Source organism: Hyla sarda, chromosome 1 (assembly GCF_029499605.1).
Source record: "Hyla sarda isolate aHylSar1 chromosome 1, aHylSar1.hap1, whole genome shotgun sequence".
Lineage (NCBI taxonomy): Eukaryota > Metazoa > Chordata > Amphibia > Anura > Hylidae > Hyla > Hyla sarda.
The window spans coordinates 317677128-317696257 of record NC_079189.1 but is presented as its reverse complement, the minus strand read 5'-3'; the positions used below and the strand labels follow the sequence as shown (position 1 = coordinate 317696257).

Here is a 19130-nt window from a genome sequence, read left to right as displayed (position 1 = left end):
GGTAAAGTAGAAAAAAATCTTTGAGATTTTTTTTTTCTTATTCAAATGAAAAGTCTTTTCCTCAGCAGCATGACTAGTATGAGCAGCTCAGAAGTCTTATGCCTAAACCAGTTATATTAAGTATATTCTATTACTACATTTACAACCCCAGCTGAACATTCAGACACAAAAAGGTATCCAGCAACAATAAGACAGAAAAAGTAATATGTATCTATGTATGAATTCAATAATTCTGCACTCAATACTCCATATTGATATAAGAGATCTTTGCCAATTTATTGAAAAGAAAAAACTTAAATACACTGTATTGCAGTGAAATAAGTATGTAGACCCCTTACTCAGTACTTAGTTGAAGCACCTTTGTCAGTGATTCCAGCCTCCAGTCGTCTTGGGGATGATGCCACAAGGTTTACACACCTGGATTTGGGGATTTTCTGCCATTCCTCTCTGCAGATCTTCTCATGTTATGTCATGTTTGATGGGGACTGTTAGTAAGAAAGACATTTTAAGATCTCTACAGGGATGTTCGATTGGGTTCAAGTCAGGGCTCTGGATGGGCCATTCATAGTGTCGTTCCTAAGACACTCCTGTGTTGTCTTGGCTGTGTGCTTAGTGTCACAGAAGTGAGATTCATCAAAACCTGTGCAGAGAAAAAGTTGCCCATAACAACCAGATTGCTTCTTTAATCTTTAAAAAGTCCTCTGCAAAATGAAAGAAGTGATCCGATTGGTTGCTGAGGGCAACTTTACCTTTCCCCCATCTCTTGCACAGACTTTGGACTCCTGCTGGCCTGGCATAAGTTCAAAATCAGGAAATGCCGTCTAGAGTGCTGAGTTTGCAGCCTTATCCAGTCATAGCTCATCTCACACACTGAACTGCTCTGGGCTATGTGTAGCAGAGTGAGGGAAGAAGTTCTCCCCTGTATGTCTTCAGATGAGGTCACGCCTGCTGGGTAATGCCCCTTCCCCGTCTGTGAATCTGACTGAGACTGAGCAGAAAATACAGAGCAATATCAATATGAATAACTAAAAAATAAAGGCAGGGGGTAGTTTACCATGATGGGGGCAGTGAACTGGGAGGATTATAAAAATTAACAAGATCATGACAGGTACTCTTGAAGGATATCTCTGTACTTTGGTCAGGGTCGAGGGTATGCTAAATGGAGCAATCCCCCCTGTCCCAGCTGCTGAAAAACACCCTCACAGCATGATGCTGCCACCACCATGCTTTACTGTAAGGATCGTGTTGGGCAAGTGATTAGCAGTGATTGGTTTCCATCAGACATGTCTTAGTCTGGGTCTACACCATGGAATCTCTGAACGGAACTTCCGCCGGAGATCCCAAGGGCGGCACTAGGACCGTGGAGACTGCTTGCCATCCCCATCAAAGGCAATGAATTTCTGAACGGATCTGCTGAAAGAATGTTCATGTACACACATCCTTTTGGTGGGACCGCGTAGAAATGAATTGCCGTCTAGCGCCGTGAGGTAAAGCAACAGAAGCATGACAGCATGTATGTGACCTGGCATTCCTTGTACACTTATGTTTAATTTGTTTCAAACTACAGCACTGCACAACTAGCTGCGGCCTGTCAGCTCCATAGAGGAGACTGTGCTGACATCTAGATTAAGGCACCAGCATAAGGCTGTTAAAGGGATACTCCGGTGAAAACCTTTTTTCTTTTAAATCAACTGGTGGCAGAAAGTTAAACATATTTGTAAATTACTTCTATTAAAAAATCTTAAGCCTTCCTGTACTTATTAGCTGCTGAAAACTACAGAGGAAATTATTTTCTTTTTGGAATGCTCTCTGATGACATCACGAGCACAGTTCTCTCTGCTGACGTTTTTATAATAATAATAACACTTTATTTATTGTTGTCCTTAGTGGGATTTAAACCCAAGTCCCCAGCACTGCAAGGCAGCAGTGCTAACCACTGAGCCACCATGCTGTCCTTAGCATATATCTGCTATGCATGGTTGCTAAAATGGATAGAGATGTCAGCAGAGAGCACTGTGCTCGTGAGGTCATCAGTGTTCCAAAAAGAAAGGAATTTTCTCTGTAGCATTCAGCAGCTAATAAGTACTGGAAGGATTAAGATTTTTTAATAGAAGTAATTTACAAATATGTTTAACTTTCTGCCAACAGTTGATTTAAAAGAAAAAAGGTTTTCACCGGAGTACCCCTTTAAGACTACTGCTTCCCCTATGGCTTAATGAGGGACTAGTAGTCTGACATTATAGTGATATCACTACGATCTGATTGCATTATATCCCACCCACAGGGAAACCAACCCTATGTTAGATTATGAAAGTCATTGGTAACTACATTTTTTTTTTTGGGGTGTGAAAAAGCTGTCCCCTCTGGCCATCTCCACGTGACCCAGGAAGTGAAAAACATAGCTAATCGAAATGTATATTTTCAAGATGATTTTTATTTAAACAAAATAAAAAAAAGTTAATAGTATCTTATAATAATGAAAAAGGGTACCACACTACAGTTACAACAATCCAGCAAATGTATGCCTTCCTTCTTCTGTGTTATCATACAAGTTAACATCTGATAATATACAGTATAGTAAAATGGGTTAGGAGCATTCTTTGTTACTACAGGCCTACAGAGGACCAGTCCAAGGTTTGTGTTGGTAACCTTGGTGCCATTTCATTATTCAGCAAAAAAAAAAAAAAAAACAACTACAGTTTGAAACGTATAAATTGTACATGTAAATGTAACACACAATAAAAACACTTAAAATTCCATCGTGAACAAGCAAAAGTACAGATATAAATCCTTGGTTCAGAGAAATAGAAAACTATGATCAACATAAAACGCTCAAAAGAAATCAATATGGCAAGCATGGATCAGAGACTCAAATGGTCATCCATTTACCATCTTTACTATGGACATGCACAAGTATAGATGCAATGCAACTGATGAATGACAAAACTATCTGGTGCAAAGTAGTAAGCAGTGATATATAAACATATAGGAAGGCAGGCTCGGTCTATCCTACAGTGAGAAATTCCCCCTTCCCCATACCTCCCCAAGGATATTGCTGGTTTCTATTAATGACCAAATACAGAAAGTCATGGTTTACCTATACAATTCAGTCAATGCTAGTTGGGTTATATATAACATTTGAAAGGGTTATTTCAAAGTTGTCACCTTTTCACACTATAGGGGAAAATTAGCTGACTGGTCAGGGTCTGACTCCTGGGACCCACATGATCGCAAGAATGATGGACTGTTGTCATCCAACTATATGGAGCAGCAGTGCGTATGTTGGGCTACCTCTCCATTCATTTTCTATAGGACTTTTGAACATAGTGGAGTATAGTGTTTGGCCTTTTTCGGGAGTCCTATAGAGATTGATTAAGTGGCTGAGCATGTTCACTCATGCTTCATTCAGTTGATGGGTCTAGGTTTTAGTGGTCTGTAGGGGTCCCAAGAGTCATGTCAAGTTTTAAAGTCATAACCTTTCCACGTGATATAGGTCAACTAGCCAACACCTTTAAATAACATTAATAAAGTAGTAACATGCCTAGGCATATTGCAATCCTGAATGTTCTGGATGCCTAGATCTTCTTATCAATTTGAGATAAAAAAACACATTAAGGTCAAGCATTAGTTGAAACTGGAAAATCTTTGGATTTTAACAGAAAGTCTTACATATAATTCAGCTTGTTGTCTAAAAAGGTACTAAGAATTCAATGCTTTATAAAAAGCAAAAAAAAGATAAAAGAAAAAAGTGTTTTTATACATGCAGATATGAAGATATTTCTGTCAAGCATATGTGAACAGAGTAAAGAATAGTTGCAATAGTCTATCCACAAGAGTATAACAGAAACAGGACAAATCCAAGTATAAAGGGGTTAAAAGTATCATTATGGATATAACCGATCAGTCATAGCCACAACAATGTAAACAGAGCCTAAAGGTGCCCATAAACCTTTAGTAGCTGTCGGCTGCCAGCTATCCTGCCTTTTCACCTCACACACATTGAAAATTCTGCTCCGTGAAATTCATGTGCTGTGAAAGAGGCGAGGGGAGGCAAGTTGCTTCTATTGTGAAGTCTTACCTCCAGAAAAATAAAAAAGGGTCATGCAATGGAAATCTAACATGTTCCATCCCTCTCCCCTGACATCTGTTGGGGGAGAGTCAGAAGGGACCCATACACATAAAAAAATTGGCCATCCTATTGAAATTGGTGGGGTCAGCTGCCTTTAGAAAAGTATATGCGGATCTCTAAGGGGTACTCCACCCCTAAACATCTTTTGGTCGGCCGCTGGGACTCCCCTGCCATCTCCGTCCCGATACCCCGGCGTTCTGAATATTTATATCCAGAATGCTGGCCTTGCTAGGCTTCGAGCGGCAGGGGGATGGGGCGTGACGGCTGTGATCGTTCGTAATGCGGCACAGAGTTGAGTTCGCTCCATGCAGCAGATTAATTGGGTGCTGGGCCGGAGTTCGCGTGAGGTCCCAGCAGCCAGGCCCCCCCTGATCAGGCATCTTATCCCCTATAACTGCCCCAGGTAATAGGCCTTTAAGACAATAATTATGCATTCTATTAAGCAGCCACCGAAGCTAGTCTCCGAGGGTGGGGATTGGGGGACCCAGAGGACGGGCGAGTAGATCATGTGGGTCCATCTGCTGGGAACAGGCACTTATGCTTTATCCTGTGGACAGGGGATGTTTTATTTTACTGGAGTAACCCTTTAATATGCAAGTACTTTCAAATCATTTTACAAAAAAATTAAATAAAATTGTTGTTTGTAAGCAGAATAATAAATCGAACTATGAAAATGCAAGAAACCAAAATATGATGAAACTGTCACACAGCGATTCTTCTTATTAGCACCAATTTATTTTCTTAAACACTCACTTCCCTTCCTGTACTTGTCCCTGCTTCATAATCACTGTCCTCTTCTTCAGTAACCTGCTTTCTTTTCAACATGGTAGAAGAACTAACTTTCTCTTCCCTAAAAAAGAAACACTCAAATCTCATCAAGTGTGTAAGACCAGCGATTTACAACTAGGAACTGCCCTGAGTATATATATTTTTTTACTAACCTAATTGATAATGCTTAATTAATTCAATGTTGAATCAGGCTGGTCCATAGCTGAACAATCGCCGTCCGCAGAAGTTACACCTCTGCACATTGGTCAAATGAAAATCTTTCGGCCTCAATGCAAAATATGTCATGAAGGTAATAATACCAGACCCCAGATCAGACCCTTGTATAAATTCTAAATTTATTTAGGATACTGGTCTGAATTATACAAGTCCCATAAATTAATATCCCAGAACAGTCCTCTAAATAAATTCATACACCACTGCAGACCCTTGTTGAAAACACTGCAGTAATGTCATCCATAACCCATACAAATGTTCCAGATTTATATCAGATAAGTCCACATCTGGGCTGCTGTGGATCGAAGGTACTGCCTAACTGTTCAACCACTCACTTGTTCTGCATCTGCTCTAGATTATGGGAGACTGAGGTCTCCCATTTAAGCTCTATTCTTTGCTTAGACCTAAACACTGCTGTAAGTTGGGCTCCCTGAGAAAGTCAGCAAAATAGTGTGTGCGGGGTCCAGAGCAGCATCTTGTTACTACTATTTACTGGGAATAGTGCAATACTGTGTTTATAGGATAGAGGTATATGGTCTTCTATATGCACCTTCTACCGAGTACCTTGCCTACTGTACACTCTTTATTTAGATATAATGTGAATTGGTCTCCCCATATAGTGCGGATCTGGTTGGCATGCGTTTGTTCTTTAAAAAAATAAATAAATGATGAGACGTATTTAGCAAATAGATTGTCAATAAAGATTTAGGGGGATACTTATCATCGTTGCTTTGGTAAGCGAGTTCTGTAGTCATTTTTTTTTTGCTTTGGTCTTGCTTATGTGTGACATATTTATCATACTATCACAGGGGGTTAATAAATTTGGCTTACAAAAGCAAAAACCGAAAAATCACTTTGGAATACCATTTTCTTAAAAAAGAAATTTACCACTTTTTTCATTTTTTTTCCCTTTTCATTTCAGAGCTGTCTATCCTGTGGGCTACATCAGATTTGGTGGACTACGATGACCAGCGTTTTTTTTTGTTTAATATTAACAATATTTTGTAACAAGGGCTTGTGGGGGAATATTTTTTGGAATAAAAATTTTTTCAATGATTTTATTTTTTTTTACTTTACAGGCTTAGTAATGGAAGCCATCTTATAGACTGAGTCCATTATTAAGCCAGGGTTTAGCGTTAGCCCCAAAAACAGCTAGCGCTAACCCCGATTATTACCCCGGTACCCACCGCCACAGGGGTGCCGGGAGGAGCTGGTGCAAACAGGCCCGGAGCGTAAAAAATGGCGCTCCTGGACCTAAGCGGAAACAAACTGGAGTTATTTAGGCTGGGGAGGGCCAGTAACAATGGTCCTCACCCACCCTGGTAACGTTAGGCTGTTGCTGCTTGGCTGGTATCTGGCTGTGAATAAAAATACAGGGAACCCTATGCGTTTTTCTTTTATTATTTATGAGAGAAAAAAATGCATAGGGTTCCCCATATTTGCATTCTCAGCCAAATCCCAACCAAGCAGCAACAGCCTATCGTTACCAGGGTGAGCGAGGACCATTGTTACTGTCCCTCCCAAGCCTAAATAAAGCCAGCCTGCGCCATTTTTGATGCTCTGGGCCCTGTGGTGGTGGGTACCGGGGTAATAATCCGGCGTTAGCGCTAGCTGTTTTTGGTGTTAACGCTAAGCCCTGGCTTAGTAAAGGATTCTGTCTATAAAACAGCTTCCACTACTAAGCCTGTAAAGTAAATATAATAAAAAAAACAAAAAACAGCATGTTTGAAAAACTTTTATTCCAAAAAACACTCCCCCACAAGCACTCATTAACCATTTTATTAATATTAAACAAAAAAAAAAAATCACTGGTCATCGTCGTAGTCCACAGGATACACGAATACAAGTAAAATAGGATAGTACATTTATTGTAACCCACCCGCACCGCATGACTACAACCCCCAGCATGCCCTTACACAGTGATGACATAATGGGAGTTGTAGTCATGCAGCAGGACTGAGGGGAGATGTGCAAACAGGTGACCAGCGTGACGTCACATGGGGCGGAGTCGTGACGTCACGATACTCTGGCCCCGTGGTCGTCACGCTTCACACTCAGAGCCTCCAAAACTGCGGAGGGCTCACAAATGTGGGTGCGGAATGACAGATTGTGGGGGTCCCCAGTTGCGGGACCCCCGCAATCATACATCTTATCCCCTATCCTTTGCATAGGGGATAAGCTGTATTAGGGCCGGAGAACCCCTTTAATCCTTCCAGTACTTACCTGCTGTATACTACAGAGGAAGTTCTTTTCTTTTTGAATTTCCTTTCTGTCTGACCACAGTGCTCTCAGCTGACACCTCTGTCCATGTCAGAACCTGTCCAGAGAAGGAAAGGTTTGCTATAGGAATTTTCTCCTGCTCTGGACAGTTCCTGACATGAACATGAGGTGTCAGCAGAGAGCACTGTGGTCAGACAGAAAGGAAATTCAAAAAGCAAAGTACTTCCTCTGCAGTATACACGAAGTACTGGAAGGATTAAGATTTGTAAATAGAAGTAATTTACAAATCTGATTAACGTTCTGGCACCAGTTGATTTAGAAAATAAAAAAAAACATTTTCCAGTGGAGTACCCCTTTAAATGACAGCCAGGGTGTGAGGCGCACATTACCTAGCTGTAATTCACCCTCACAACACTTTTAATTATCAAAAAATCTGCATTCAACCATACACATACCTATAGCCTGTGGACGTGGAGTATAAACAGTGGATTTTCCACGCTTAATTTCTGCAGCATTTATAGTAGTATTGTAGATGTTAAAAGGGTTTTGTAAGCTAAAAACCATTGGTGGTCCATCCCTGGTGCGGCACTGGAAATAGACAATGAAAGGGAGCCAGAAGCCTCGACTCAGTACATTGTTTGTAGTGGTGGTGCTTAATATTTATCTTAATATTTACACATCCACAGAAGCTGAAGCAAATTAATACCGTAATTCACAGGATGTCAATTTATGTTGGATTTTGCTGCTGAATTGCAATAGATCCACACTACAATCTCCCCCCTCCCCCAACTTGCAATATGTAACAAAACTGGCAACAACCGATACGCACGACTTTTCAACCCCTCAGAGCGACCGCTCTAGTGATCCTCCGATTGGACACAAAAGCTGTCACTCAGAACAACTAGTCTTAGCATAGTCTATGACAGGAGTAAACTGCAGATTTTTGCACGTTGCATTTGCTCAGTCCTGATTGTATCTATTTACAACCAAAGAAATAAAAGGCTAACCACAGGAAGGCACAATCCATAATAAATATAGTGTAGACATTGCAAGGGGTTTTAGCCGTGGTCTTCACGTGCATCATTTTTTCACATTTATTGTGCATAGTGCTGAACAGTTCATATCATGCACATATTTCATACATATGGCACACGTCACTTGCACCATTACTATAACATACATTGTGCCACTTCTGGTGCATTGCATTTGGAGACATACCCAAATACCCCAATATGAGAGCTAATAAGCTCCAACAAGTGATTTTTATCATTATATTATAAATCTGGACATAACATTTTTATGTTGAATGATAATATTATTATTAAAAGGGGTTGTCTCATAAAAATTGCCCATATGGATGTCATGTCTATATGTGCAAATCGGAAGAAGTCTTTATTAACCAGGAAAGGAAAACACCCCAAGTGCTACTGCAGAGCTCACAGCGCAGCTGTCACACTCACAAACCCAGCCAGACCAAGTAGTACATCTTCGGCGTCTAATAGTGTATATGCCTGACTGTTATTTCCCCAGCGATCACAGCACCCAAACTGAAAATTATTTAAATAAAATATGTCTTTAGCAAATTAACATTCTAGCACAGTGGTTTCCAACCAGGGTGCCTCCAGCAGTTGCAAAATTACAACTCTCAGCATGCCCAGACAGCCAAAGGCATAGTTTTGCAACAGCTGGAGTCACCCATGGTTGGAAAACACTTTTCAAGGAAAACTTCCTGTTACTGCTTCTATGAAATCCAAGTTGTAGCACTACTTATGTTCTAGCCATATGTGTGCATATTACAAGCACTTTTTTCTGTTTTCATTTTGCTATTTAAGTAAAACGAAAAGTCAATATGATGCTGACATACTAAAAGATAGTAAAATGGCTGAGATGTAGAGATAAAAGGGTCCTAGATTTTTTAAATCACCCAACCAGAGGAAGTGAGCAAAAATCAGCAAGATTGGCAGTCGTTTGCATAGGCTTTACAAGGCTTAATCAATCGAGTGGCACATTTAAATTAATCGGCAAAGTTGTTGAAGCCTACGAAGTTGTATAAGCCTACAAAGTTGGACAGTTTAGGCAACAATGATGATTTTATTGGTTGCACAAATCTTTCAAACAGTCCTTTTACACAGAACAATTTTTGGAAACCAGCATTTGCTCGATAATCTGTCCATGTAAAAGAACCTTTAAAAGGAAATCTGTCACCAGTGTCCTCTGCACAGACCTGTTGGTACAGACAGGTAGCGCAGGTGACGCTGATGACAACGGTACTCACATTGTCCCGTTCCTTGGCAGGGATCTTCGGCAATCTCCTCTGCTAGCTCTGCTCAGGGCACCCTGCTGGGTCCCGCTATGAGAGAACAGCAGCCGTAATGTCAGTAAGCTCCGCCCGTGCCCCAAGCCGGGTGCCTGGAGCGGAGATAACGGAGAAGATTACAGAAGACCCCCCCACGGAACAAGGTGAGTACCATTGTCATCAGTGTCAACTCCACTATCTGTCGGTACTGACAGGTTAGTGCAGGTGACACTGGTGACAGATTTCCTTTAACACACATCTTTTGGTATCTCTTACTGCCACCCAAGTAAGGTATTGCTGCTTAGTTGAACAATTTGGGCTGTGTTCACATATATCTGACATCCAATTAGAGAAGTTAGCATCAGTTGTTAAAGGAAATCTGTTATCCGATTTAACCATATATAATACGTGGCAACATGTTTTATTTGGTAAAATCTTCTTCCTCAGCATCCCCGGAAGACATTCCTGCCTGCATGGATGGGGAGGATAAATAGTTTTAAAAAGTGTCCCCTGCCAGCCCCTTAAGTAGTCCCCTAGGCAGGGAGCTATACTTACCTAGTCCCATTGGCTCTGGCTGTAATCACACCCCCTCAGCATGATTGACAGCCCAGGTGCAGCCCGAATCCATCTGTTTAGGTAGCAGAGCAGTGATGAGGGCTGTGAACCACACTGAGGGGGTACGATTACAGCGCAGCTGATTGGACTAAGTGAGTATAGCTCCCCACCCAGGGGATTACTAACATGGCTGGCGGGGACACACATTTAAAATATTTATATTATAAACATACACACACACATACATATATCTATATATCCTCACCATCCCTGCAGACAGGAACCTCTCATGAGGATGAAGAAAAAATGATTTTACCATATATAATGCGTTACCTCGTGTTAAATATTGTAAAATTTGATGGCAGGTTCCCTTTAAACATCCAGCGTTCATTAATTGTGCTGTATTCCTCTGTTCGTATCCAATGTGGTGTGTTCTACTAATTTAGACATTAGCAAAAAAATAAACTGCCCATTCAAATGAATGTGACCACTTCTATCATCAGTAATCAGTTTCCTACTGGCTCTTTTTTTATTTTTATTTTTTTACACTGCTGGATAAACAGTGTGTAAAATAAGTATTGAACACCTCAATTCTTCTTGCTAAATATATTTTTCAACGTGCTATTGATTTTCATCAGATGTTGGTAACAACCCAAGTAATCAATACAAAAGCATAAAAAATAAGCTCAGAATTGAAGTTCTGTGGTGAAAATGACATAGGGACAAAGTATTATGACACAGGGACAAAGTATTTAAACATGAAGAAAGGGAGGTGCAAAAAGGCATGGAAAGCCAAGATAACAGCTGAAATCTATCAGTAACTTAAAAGGAGTACTCTGGTGCAGAGTATTCCTGCTCCGTCCTGCCCGGGCTGCAAAAAAAATTAAAATAAACCATCTCTCACCTTCCTGGGTTCCCTCGGAGCGCCACTACAGCTGATCGGTCCTCCGGTCCTTCTCCTTCATACTTCCGTGTGAACGAAGCGTCACATGGTGCTCAGCCTATCGCCGACCACCGCGATGTTCAGCCTCGGCCCATAATAGGCTGAGCGCCATGTGACGCTTCGTTCACATGGAAGAATGAAGAAGATTGACCGGAGGACCGATCAGCTGTAGTGGCGCTCCGCAAGAACCCAGGAAGGTGAGAGATGGTTTATGTTCATTTTTTTGCAGGACGGAGAAGGAATACTCTGCACCAGAGTACTCCTTTAACAGCAATCCAGCCTTTTGTCATTGCAAATTAATATCAGCTGGTTCAGTCCCAACCTACAAGAGGGTCTCATTGCCAAGGTATCACACACAACATCATGATGGGTAAAAGCAAAGAGCTGTCTTTAGACCTTCACAACCTAATTGTTGCAAAACATAACAATGGTGGTTACAGGTTCATTTCTAAGCTTCTGAATGTTCCAGTGAGCACTGTTGGGACCATAACGCAGAAATGAAAAGAATAGTTTCACCATAAATTTTCCTCAACCAGGTACTTCTTGCAAGATTTCTGACATACAAGTAAGAAGGATAATCAGAAGAGTGGTCCAACAGCCAAGGGCCACTTGGGTTGATCTTCAAAAAGACCTGAAATTAGCAAGTACTGTTGCCTCAATGAAAACAGCAAGTAATGCACCATGGCCTGTATGCACGCTCGCCACACAAGACTTAATTGCTGAATAAAAGGCATGTAGGAGTTTGTTTAAAGTTTGCTGCACAACATTTGGAGAAGATGGTGAAATACAGTGACCCCTCGACTTACGATGGCCCCGACATATGATCATTTCAACATACGATGACCTCTCAGAGCCCATCGTATGTTGAAGGCAAAATCGACATACGATGATGCTGTGTGTCGGGGCCATCATACAAATAGCTATCTGACAGCGCTGACAACTTCAGCAACTGACAGATAGTTGTTTAATGTGCCCCGTTCTGCCTCCTGTTACTCACATGCTGTCCTGCTAACTCACACATGCTTCCACTGTGAACTCTGTGTAAGCCCCGCCCCCCAGTGCAGCCATAGCCAATAGCCTGCAGCATCTTGCTGCAGGCATCCAATGAGCTGCTGGCTGCCCTCCCCTTCCTTTCCTATGGAGCTGTAGTCGGCAGGATCGTAATGAAGGACATTCTGTCCCCCCCTGAAGGTATTTAAAGAACTGTACAGTACTGTATGCGATGTCACACATCACATACAATACATATACACACAATACACCCCATACATCAATCTTTCCCTATCAGTGTGCCTCCAGCTGTTGCAAAACTATAATTCCCAGCATGCCCAGATGGTCAATGGCTGTACATGCATGCTGGGAGTTGTAGTTGTGCAACAGCTGGAGGCACCCTGATTTGTTAAACACTCCCCATACACTCCATATACAATGGTCATCCCAGAACCAATTAGCAGTTTCCCATAGAGATATGTATTCAACATACAATGGTTCCGAGGCCCCGGAACCAATTACTATTTTTACATAGACATATGTACTCGACATATGATGGTTTCAACATATGATGGTTCTCCTGGAACCAATTAATATCATATGTTGAGGGACCACTGTACTGGGAGAATATAGTGAGGTCAGATGAGAGCAAAATTGAACAGTTTGGATGCCATATTACACATGATTTTTGAAGGAGAACTGGCACATCACCCTAAAAATCCCCACAATAACAGTAAAGTTTGGAGGTAGGAACAATGTTGTGGGGCTGTTTTTCAGAAAATGGTACTGGCAAACTGCACATAATTGAAGAATGAATGGGCAAATTTACTGAGCCATACTTGACAAAAATCTACTGCCATCTTTCAGGATGATGAAGATGAAACTTGGGTGGACATTTCTGCAAGACAATGATCTCAAACACAAAGTCATGGAAACTATGAAACATTCTATGCTGGGCTGCTGCTTCAGTCTCTGACACCTCTGAATGAATGGAGGGGGCATGGCGTGACCTCATGTCATGAGTGGGTGTGGAGCAGCGGCTACGGAGATCGCAGGGGGTCCAAGCGGCGGGCTCCCCAGCGATCAGACATCTTATCCCCCATCCTTTGGACAGGGGAAAAGATGTTTATGGCCGGACTACCACTTTAAAGCTGCTAGAATGGCCCAGAAAATCACTTGACTTAAATCCCATTGAAAATCTATAGGAAAGAACTGAAGATCAAGATTCATAAAAGAGGCCACGGAACCTTCAAGATTTGAAGACTGTGTGTAAGAATTGGCCAGAATCCTACCAGAGCAATGTATATGACTAGTTTCTCCATATAGGAGAAGCGGTCATTACCAAAAAAGGCTTTTATACAAAGTATTAAATATATATCAGTAATGGTGTTCAATACTTTTTCCCAGTGTCATTTCACATTATTACACATAACAATCTCTGAATGTATTTGTTTTGTTTTCTATGTATGTATAGATTGCTTGGGTTGTTACCAATATCTGGTGAAAATGTCATGTCAATAGCACCTTTGGAAATACTGTATATTAAAAGGGAAAAATAGTGACGTGTTCAATACCCATTTCATCATGTATGGGAAGGGGGCCCTACTTGACATTTTGGTCACTTAGCCTTGTGCGGGTGCTGTTACAAAACATACAGCTTGTGTCTATAGTACAAATCAAAAGTTTACAGTTGATAGGAGGAAGAGTGTTCTCATCTAAAGAGGGCAGCAGCGATAAGAATTACAAAATATCTACATACACCTATCCATCTTGTACTTTACAAAGAATTTTAAGATTACATTTTTTTTTTTACCTGAAGGCAGGGTCATGTACAGAGCTTCAATGGGTGTCTACCAGAAGGAAATTCAGCTATAGGGAGAAGAAAGGAAACAACAGAAAACAAAATATAATCTTTGCCTCTCCAATAAGGCAGGAGATAACTACTTCTATATCAAAGAACATAGGAGGCTAGGAGGAATAGAAATAAGAGGAGCAAATTGATTCAACGTCATCAAAAAGGTGAAGGTCTAAATCTTGGCAAATTAACCCTTTACAAGACCCAGGGAGATTCATCTGTCAAGTTCGGCTCTCAACAAACCCAAAATCTATTTACCAATGTTAGTCATCGATTTCCTAAAACTGATGTACTGCTTATGAATATAGTGAATGTATCACATCTAAACACACCATAGGTCTTCACAGAAAGGGAAATATAAACCAGTTTAATAAAATGCTATGTAAAAATAGAAAATAAAAAAAAAACACACACAAAAAAAAATATTTATAAACCCCAGAATTATTCAATAGCTCCTTTCATATAGTGGGCTTCTATAGGAACAGTTTTCATAATGTATGCAACTAGTTAAAGCTATGGATTGTCTTTATTTGCTTTATGTGTTCAATGTCCTATTCTTTTATGGGCATACATGTAAAACAAAGAAAGTAAGCAATTGAATCCATGTAGCAGAACATATTTGTATATCCATGCACATACTAGTATTCTCCCTTCCACCCTTTGCAGCATGCCGTTAACCCCTACATCACCATTCTCTGGGGAGGCCTAATGACTTTGGCACAGTTTCCTCTACATTAGCTTGCTGGTCTTTTCCTTTTTACTACAATTACCAGCACACAAAGCAGCCAATGACTTGAAACGCAGCAAGCAGGGCCATCATGTCACACTTACCAACAGGAAGCACATATTTCTTTCATTTGTGAAGCGGCGAATAAACTTTTACTGATCATTACACAAGATTACGTGGCAGTAAAAAGTAGATTATGTGGTTGAATTAAAACAGAGTTCTACATATTCAGCTGCATCTACTGAAAATGTTAGGGAAGAAGGCAGGGTTGCCCTGTGTCTGCTGAACAGCACTATGGTATACCATGAAACTCTATGCAATACTACCTTTTATAAGTTGTCAGTCCCTGGCAAGACTTCAGACGAGGTGGCAATAGAGTCCAGCCGTGGTGGAGGGTGACGGAGACAACAAGCTGCCATGTAGGCCTCTAGCAAGAAAGGCAGATTTCAGAAAGAGAGGCAGAAGAGAGACAGAGAGAGAGAGACACGGAGGGAAACAGGACAGAAAAGAGGAAGCAGTGGGAGCTGCACGCAGTTGATAAACAAATTACCCTGACACAAAAGAGGGCTGTCATTTCAAGCAAACAGCACAGATGAATGAGAGCAAGCGCTGGGAGGGAGGGGACTAGAACACCCAGCTCTCCTCAACAGGTGATCTCCTATCCAAGCACGCCTGCTGCTAGAAGGCTCAACTTTGCCTCTTATTTACTTACTACTATTTTTCCTGATTTCCATTCAGTTTCCCATTTCAGAAACTGCACATGTGCTATAGTTACCATTCTGAATAAGATGCAATAAATGGTTTAGACTTAAGGGGAGCTCTCACTTTACATAATAAAGGGTTAACAGGCTGACAACCTCAGTCCTTGTAATAAAAAGTGGGTCAATGATGTTTACTGCTCATGGTCTTCTCTCTTACGCTGGGACATAAAACTTCTATATTTTGCCATGTCTGCGACTATAGGAAAAGGTTACTTGTACTCATCTGTGCCAGGTAAAGGTGTGCTGTCTATTGTGCACTTCTTTTCAAATTCAAAATTCCCCTTTAATCCAGTTTTGTATTTGACAGGAAAAGTGTTTAGGGACATAAATCCTATTTAGCCAGGCTCAATAAGAATATGGACATCAGGTGGCACGTATGGCTGTGGTTAGCCTTTTTAATACTCTGACTTTTAAAATTTATTACACATTTAAATCTTAAAAATCTTATTTTATATCATTTCATGCATATCCTATTTGCCTTCTCTTATACAGTAAACCTGAGTTTTAAAAGACTTTGCAAATCTCTGATCCATCCGGATGTAATACTTTATATGCCTCTACCAGCTTTTAACGAGAATAAGGGAGGCTGGATGAATAAGAAGCGAACATCAGCCTTGTCCTGCTGCTTGGCTGTGGAAAGAGCAGCTGCTGGCTGTGCCTGCCTATTCTCCTCCTCCTGCTGCCCAGCTAGCGTGCGGCCTATTGTCTAATGGATCAATTATTGAAGAGAACCTCTTCATTTTGTAATAGGATATCTGATGTTCTAACAAAAGCCTATGCCACCTTGTCAGTAGACAGGCCGAAAGCCACAGGCTGCACAAGGGGGACATGGAAGCAAACACAAAAGACAAATTAATAAGTCGGCAGGTAGAACACAAAAAATAAGAATGTAAAAACATTTTCCTAATACAATTCTTATACAAACCAACTTATGGTAAGGAGCTTTACATATTAGTCATCATTTGTTTGGTAAAATTTTTATATATATATATATATATATATATATATATATATATATATATATATACACAACACCCACCCCATAGGTGAAATAATGGCCCATACAAATTGTCTCTTCCTACCACAAAGTTGTGCACACAGATTCTTATAAGATGTTATCACAGATCATACATGTAATCAATTCACAAGCCAAGAATACATCAACCCAGGTCTTATAAATTAGTTTGTCACCATAGATGCAATAATTTACAGCTCTGACAGTTATTGGTTTTTATCGCTACCGTAAGGGCTCATTCACACAAGCAGATTTCCTTTCAAACTCGCAGCGTGTTTCCTGCTGCAAGTTTGAAAGGGGGCGGACTCCCTGCCAGCAGTCAGTAGGAAATTTCTGGCAGCGGAAACTCAACTGCGGAAAACCCACCACACACCACACTGAAGTCTATACGGTTTGCGGCAGACTCTCAACGGCGTAAATCTGTCCCTGAAAACAGCAGATGGAATTCTGCAACAGCTAGAGAGATGCAGGCTGGAGACCACTGCTATGAAGGGAATGGAAGCTGCTCTAATCCAGTTGGACAACCTATGGAGTTGAGCGCATTCCACCAATTAGGCCCTCTCCTCCCCGAATATAATAAAAAATAAAAATTCTGCATAAATATCCCATAATGAAGGGAAAACTGAATTTGAAAAATCTTTGCCAAATTACTGTATTTTTAAAGAAACTCTAGAGCAGGGACCCAAACTGTGGCCCTCTATATGTTGCAAAACTTCATCTCCCAGCATGCCCAAACAGCCAACAGCTGCATGCTGGGAGTTGAAGTTCTGCAACATCTGGAGGGTTTGACACCACTGCTCTAGAGGGAATTACCCAATGGCTGATATCTTGGCACTGGACGGGTCAATTAACTAATTAAAGGTATGGACAGATTCAGTGTCAAAAGCCCTAGTCAGCCATGTCTCTACTTTATACAGCCTGACAGCTCTGACAACAGTTTCTCTCTCCTAGAACAATAGGATCATGCAGTAGAAATCCAACATGCCTGACCCTTTTCTCCACTGACAAAGTCAGAAAAAAGACGAAAAGACACCATACATCTTACAGTCAGCTGAAGCGACAAGATCGGCCAGCTTTATTGGCCCCTTAACACAGAGTTGGCCCTTCCCCCAGTGTCCCATTTAGAAGGTGCTGATGCAGACCCTGGAAGGAGAGATCACCCAAAGACAACAAATGTATTAAAAACTACTATAAAAGGAGTCTATTTCTCTAGTCTAAATTATGGCACCAGTATCTCCATAGCCCTTCAAATAAAGTCTAAATGGAGAGTTGTGCATTTCTGGTATTCTGAGCATGAACCTGGAGATTTAGGATCAGCAATGCTTTTATTTGTAATAGAAAAAGGAGTTCAGAGACTCTGCATCCATTGTTGTAATACAGGTCATAGCTCTTTAAGATAGATAGGATCAAGTTCTGGGGGAGTGATCCCTGTGCAGCAGAATCTAACATGAGTCAGTGATGCTATGATACCATCAGCAATTCCGGGTCACACCTCAGGAGTACAATGCTCTCCAAGCTTCATAAAATCCATAAAACTTTAGTACATGTGAGCAGAAAACTAAACATCACAAGGCCATAAATCAACAGGTACTGTAACAGCTAAAAGAATAATGCAAAAGTCCAAATGTTCAGCTCACTGCACCTGCCACTTACATAAGCCCCACCTCGGTGCACAGAAAGCTGGAGCATTGCAGAGAAGATCCAGATACACAGAAGATCCGGCTCACAAGGTAACGTCCCAGATTCACTTCATTTATATCCCATCAGCATACAAGATATATATCAAAATATTAAAAGCAAGACTAAAGCGTTTCGGACGCCATGTCCTTAACCCCTTAAGGACTCAGCCCATTTTGGCCTTAAGGACTCAGACAATTTAATTTTTACGTTTTCATTTTTTCCTCCTCGCCTTCTAAAAATCATAACTCTTTTATATTTTCATCGCCAGACTAGTATGTGGGCTTGTTTTTTGCACGACCAGTTTCCTTTGTAATGACATAACTCATTATATCATAAAATGTATGGCGCAACCAAAAAACACTATTTTTGTGGGGAAATTTAAAAGAAAAACGCAATTTTGCAAATTTTGGAAGGTTTCGTTTTCACGCCGTACAATTTATGGTAAAAATGACGTGTGTTCTTTATTCTGAGGGTCAATACTATTAAAATGATACCCATTATTACATACTTTTATATTATTGTTGTGCTTAAAAAAAATCACAAACTTTTTAACCAAATTAGTACGTTTATAATCCCTTTATTTTGATGACCTATAACTTTTTTATTTTTCCGTATAAGCGGCGGTATGAGGGCTCATTTTTTGCACCATGATCTGTACTTTTTTTTGATACCACATTTGCATATAAAAAACTTTTAATACATTTTTTATAATTTTTTTTTTTTATAAAATGTATTAAAAAAGTAGCAATTTTGGACTTTTTTTTTTTTTACGTTCACGCCGTTCACCGTACGGGATCATTAACATTTTATTTTAATAGTTCGGACATTTATGCACGTGGCGATACCAAATATGTCTTAAATTTATTTTTTACGCTTTTTGGGGGTAAAATAGGAAAAAACTGACGTTTTACTTTTTTTATTGGGGGAGGGGATTTTTCACTTTTTTTTTTAACTTTA

At 40.6% G+C, this 19130-nt stretch overlaps 1 protein-coding gene across 17 annotated transcripts in view; it reads right to left on the bottom strand.

The window, feature by feature from the left end:
• The window catches only part of PTBP3 (polypyrimidine tract binding protein 3), a 226391-nt gene that overhangs the window by 75853 nt on the left and 131408 nt on the right, over positions 1 to 19130 (bottom strand). For 5 of the 17 annotated variants that reach the window (XM_056518547.1, XM_056518510.1, XM_056518508.1 and 2 more), the window contains exon 2: positions 13949 to 14004. The exons of 4 other annotated variants lie outside the window; for them this stretch is intronic. In XM_056518547.1, the coding sequence (XP_056374522.1) occupies positions 13949 to 13964 (16 nt within the window). In that variant the 5' untranslated portion in view covers positions 13965 to 14004. Of the gene's footprint in view, positions 1 to 358; positions 421 to 4882; positions 4980 to 13948; positions 14005 to 15043; positions 15254 to 19130 lie in introns of those variants that run through there. 8 more of the 17 variants (XM_056518497.1, XM_056518494.1, XM_056518507.1 and 5 more) reach the window with 5 other exon arrangements.